General features: G+C 53.9%; 1 protein-coding gene across 1 annotated transcript in view; it reads left to right on the top strand.

The window, feature by feature from the left end:
• The first annotated feature begins 670 nt into the window (after nt 1-670).
• RNF122 (ring finger protein 122) overlaps nt 671-4,818 on the top strand; it is a 20,509-nt gene continuing 16,361 nt past the window's right edge. Inside the window, exon 1 of the mRNA XM_011966497.1 lies at nt 671-1,099. Within this exon, the coding sequence (XP_011821887.1) occupies nt 1,075-1,099 (25 nt within the window). The 5' untranslated portion in view covers nt 671-1,074. The remainder of the gene's footprint in view (nt 1,100-4,818) is intronic.

The raw sequence follows: 4,818 nt of genomic DNA, 5'->3' as shown, positions 1-4,818 counted from the left end.
AGCAAGACTGTAACTCAAAAAAGAAAAAGAGGGCCGGGCGCGGTGGTTCAGACCTCTAATCCCAGCACTTTGGGAGGCTGAAGCAGGAGGATCACTTGAGGCCAGGAGTTCGAGAACAGCCTGTCCAACATGGCGAAACCCCGTCCGTCGCTACTAAAAATACAAAAATTATCTGGGCATGGTGGTGAGCGCCTGTAATCCCAGCTACTACGGAGGCTGAGGCAGGAGAATCACCTGAACCCGAGAGGCGGAGGTTGCAGTGAGCTGAGATCGTGCAGCTGCACTCCAGCCTGGGCGATAGAGGGAGACTCTGCCTCCAAATACCTAAGTAAATAAATAACAGATCTGTAGGCGGAAAACAACGTGTCAGTAATTGTTCCTTTGCTTTGGTGTCCCTGGGCAGAAGGCGGGCCCCCATCCCGGGGCATCGCACGTCGCAGCTCCCTTCTGTGCAGACGGAAGTTTCCCCAGGCCTGGCAAGACGAAGTGGGAGGGACCCACCGTGCGAAGATCCTCCCGGCTTCCAGGGAAGGGAGGGCGGGCCTGCAAATAATAGCCGGGGGCAGGAGAAAGGCTCCGATTGGTCGGAGGGCGGGTGACGAACAAGGGGCGGAGTTTTCCTGGGGGGCTGGTGGGAGCAGTAAAAGGGAGGGGGTGTGCACCGCCGGGTGTCAGTTTCGGAACCCCAGCCAGCTCACCTCCGCGCTACTGAACCCGAGCTGTACCTCCGGCAAAGGTTTTCCCTCCTCCCCCGGCCGAGGGCTTCTGCCGCCCGGGCACCCCCGCCCCGCGGTGCCCCACATTCCCCCAGCCAGGGGCCCTTGGCGCGTGCGCTCCGTGCGACTCTGCTCCGCGGGACTTTGTTTGTTTCCTCCTCGTCCCTCTTTGTTGGGCTGAACACCGGCCTCGCCAAAGCCCCCCACTCCGGAGGGAGTTCGACTTCTCCAGCAGGGCGGCTGCAGCGCGCTGCCCCGACCCCGCCTGCGGCCCCTCACGCCACTAGTGCTCCCACCCCGCCTTCCTGGCACCCCGCCTGCGTCCGTTCGCCCTAGGAAGCCAGCCGCGACTTCATTGATGCACCCGTTCCAGTGGTGTAACGGTGAGTCCCCAGGGCGAGGGCCGAGCCTACGTGGGGCTGGTGGGAGCCGCGGCGCGAGGCGCAAGGTCGGACAGCAGCGCGCTGGTCCTCCCTCGGGAACCAAGTTTCTCCTGAAATGGGACGGTCGAGAAGGCGTCCTGGCGCCCCACTCTGTTCTGCACAGCGCGGAATTTGAAACTATCCAGGTTTCACTCCAGGGCCTGGAAGGGGCCTCCGGACGGGCGGCGGGCCAGGGGCGTGGGAGCCGAGGGGTTCCCGGCCTTTGTGTGACGGCCCCGCTCTTCTACCCCCATCCCCTGCCTTTGTGCGCTCAAACTCTGTTCTTTGTTGTGGTTGTTGGAGAAGAATTAAATCCGCGCTCGGGCTGGGATCTCCTAGAGGGAGCTCAAGTTCCCGGCCTGAAACTTTGCAGGCTATTGTAAATATGTATACCGTGCAGCGTGCGGGACGGGGCGCGGGGGTGGCTTCCTCTGGCTTTGTTGGTTTCCCACGGGCTGCTGGGGTGGCTTAGTGCCTGTGGAAGACTGGATTAAAGAGTCGCTTTCGGCCGGGCGCGGTGGCTCACGCCCGTAATCCCAGCACTTTGGGAGGCCGAGGCGGGCGGATCACCTGAGGTCGGAAGTTCGAGACCAGCCTAACCAACATGTAGAAACTCCGTCGCTACTAAAAATACAAAATTAGCTGGGCGTGGTAGCGCATGCCTGTAATCCCAGCTACTTGGGAGGCTGAGGCAGGAGAATCGCTTGAACCCCGGAGGTGGAGGTTGCAGTGAGCCAGGATCGTGCCATTACACTCCAGCCTGGGCAACAAGAATGAAACTACATTAAAAAAAAAAAAAAAAAAAGCCGTTTTCCTGAGTTGATAAACCCTTGCGGAGAGCTCCGCTCCCGGCTGTCCCTGGGATGCCAGGCTGGCCTGGCGGGAGCCGTGCTTTCTGGCCCCAAAGCCGGATTGGGGTGTCTGCTCCTGAGCCCAAGTGAAGGCCGCACCTCCAGACCCGACAACCCCTCGTCCCATTTCTCCCCAGGCCTGGGTGATGCTTCTAAGTTAGTTCATTTCACCTGAGGCTTTTTGGAGGTTCAGGTGATACTGGGTTAGGCTGGAGTCTGATTCCTCAGCCAGCTACCCAAATGTAGGTGTTTCCGAGCGGGACACTTCAAAACCTTGGATACTAATCGCCCCCCACCCCACCCCCTCCAGCCCCCCTGGGGTCCCACTCTTGACCGCGTTGTTCCGATGCTTGGAGAGTTTCTGGGAGAGAGAGATGGGAAGCAGCTGGTCTTATCTCTCAGTATGGCAAGCGAGCTAGTTACAAGGGAAAAAAAAAAATCATTCTTGAGAGTACTTCTGCCAGATCTTGGATTAATTATGTCAAGAGGCTTTGTTTTAAGGCATGGTTTGGGTAGCATGTATACCCCACGTCCCCCTACCCCGCCTTCCTTCTTTTGCTGATCAGATCTCATTTCCTGAAAATGAACCAAGCCGTATGTGATAGGCGGTTTTGTGGGAGAGAGGGCAGAGGATGGGGGTTGAGGAAGGCCCGTGCATCCTAGCATCTGGGAAAGATTCCCGTTGGCTGGGAAAGCGAAGCAGTTCCCAGATCCCCTGGTCTTTCTTGGCCAGCCCTTGTCTGACGTCATTCCTGCTCCCAGCCTGCCAGATGAGATGAGACATTCTGATGTCAACGCTTTCATAGGTTGGCGGAGACAATGGAACAGAGACTTAGGGAGAAATGAGGCAGCTGTTAGTAACACTGCCCTTTCTGGGCAGCCCCCTTTCATATCAGATTTTAGACTTGCTGCTTTTTTTTTTTTTTTTTTTTTCTTGAGATGGAGTTTCACTCTTGTTGTCCAGGCTGGAGTGCAATGGTTCGATCTCCGTTCACCACAACCTCCACCTCCCAGGTTCAAGTGATTCTCCTGCCTCAGCTTCCCGAGTAGCTGGGATTACAGGCGTGTACCACCACAGCCGGCTAATTTTGTATTTTTAGTAGAGACGGGGTTTCTCCATGTTGGTCAGGCTGGTCTTGAACTTTTGACCTCAGGTGATCTACCCGCCTCAGCCTCCCAAAGTGCTGGGGTTACAGGTATGAGCCACCGTGCCCAGCCCATTTTAATGTTTTTTGAGAGAGGGTCTCACTCCGACAACCATGCTGGAGTGCAGTGGCATGATCATGGCTCACTGCAGCCTCCCACTCCCAGGATCAGGGGATCTTCCTGCCTTAGCCTTCCAGCATAGCTGTGACCATAGGTGTGTGCCACCACACCTGGCTACTGGCTAATTTTTAATTAATTAATTTACTTTTACTGATAGGGTTTCACTACCTTGCCTATGCTGGTCTTTAACTTCTGGGCTCAAGCAATCCTCACACCAGACTCTCAGAATGCCGGAGTTACATGCAGGAGCCACCTCTGCATGTACCTCTGGCCCTCTTTGCACTTCTTAGAAAAGTGACTGAGAGATCCTGTCCTTTGACTGCAGTGAAGAAGCAACCCCTCCCCCACGCCGTCAGAAACTACCTGGAGTCCCTCTTTTCTGGGGCTGGTATTCTCTGTCCTTACATAGTTTTAAAGAAAAACCTTACTGCAATGTCAGCTTTTGACCAAGAGACTATTTTGCCGTTTCTTTAATAGTAACACAAGCAAATGAACCATCTCCTCTTGACTACGCTCTTCCCACCAACCTCTCTAACATGTAAAATACCAAGCTCACTGATTCAATCAGTGGGGAGATAAAGGGGAAGCCTTTATCAGACGGGATAAGATGGTGGGGATAAACTGATCGGAAGACTTATGGGGGGCCATCGTGCTTGTGGAGTGCACAGATATCCTCTGTAATAGCTCTGACCAGGTTCTGCAAGTTCCCAGAACTGGAAACCAAAGGAGGTTTCAGCTCATAAATGGTGCCTGGAAGAACTAAGGCAGATAGGGGGTTAGACCCCCTTGTAACATCAAATACTGCTGAGGAAGGAGGTGAGAAGACAGCTGGGAGCACCGGGTCTCGTTGGAAGGGAAGTCCTAAGGCCCTTTTCCAGCATAGACTGAAGTTTGTCACTCTAGCCAGTCTGCCATGATGTCCTCATGGAAAATTGTTCTTCTTTGACCCACAGAAAGTAAATATTTGGGTGGGAGTGGTGGTGAAAACCACTTTCTCTCTAACCCCTGCTGGAGCCTAGACACAAGGGACTTCCTGTTGGGCACAGCAAAGTTTGGTAGCTAATTATTTCTTTCATTTCAACTTAATCAAAAAGTCTTTCAGAACAAGAACTTTTACTTTGTTTTCCTACAATGTGTAGGTCAGTGCATAAAGCAAGCCCTCAATCATACTCGCTGGTTGACTGGTGATCCATTAGCGGAGGGCAGTTTCTGGGCAGTTTTCCCAAACATCAGTCCTGCTGCTTTGAAGTGGGAGGTTTTGCCAAGGGGACCAGGTTATTTTAAGCAAATGGGGAATTATTTATCTGTTAACTAGTTATTGAGAACAAGCCAAACTCTAGGCTAGGCCGGACACTGGAGAATATACAAAAGTCCAAATTGGAGTCAGCAAACCTAGGAGGTTCAGGCTTTTTTTTATTTTTCTTGAGATGGAGTCTCGCTCTGTTGCCCAGGGTGGGGTGCAGTGGTACAATCTCAGCTCACTGCAGCCTCTGCCTCCCAGGTTCAACTGATTCTCCTGCCTCAGCCTCTCAAGTAGCTGGGACTACAGGCGTGCACCACCAT

Source organism: Mandrillus leucophaeus, unplaced genomic scaffold, assembly GCF_000951045.1.
Source record: "Mandrillus leucophaeus isolate KB7577 unplaced genomic scaffold, Mleu.le_1.0 Scaffold761, whole genome shotgun sequence".
NCBI classification, from domain to species: Eukaryota; Metazoa; Chordata; class Mammalia; order Primates; family Cercopithecidae; genus Mandrillus; species Mandrillus leucophaeus.
This window is presented reverse-complemented; position numbering and strand designations above follow the sequence as displayed.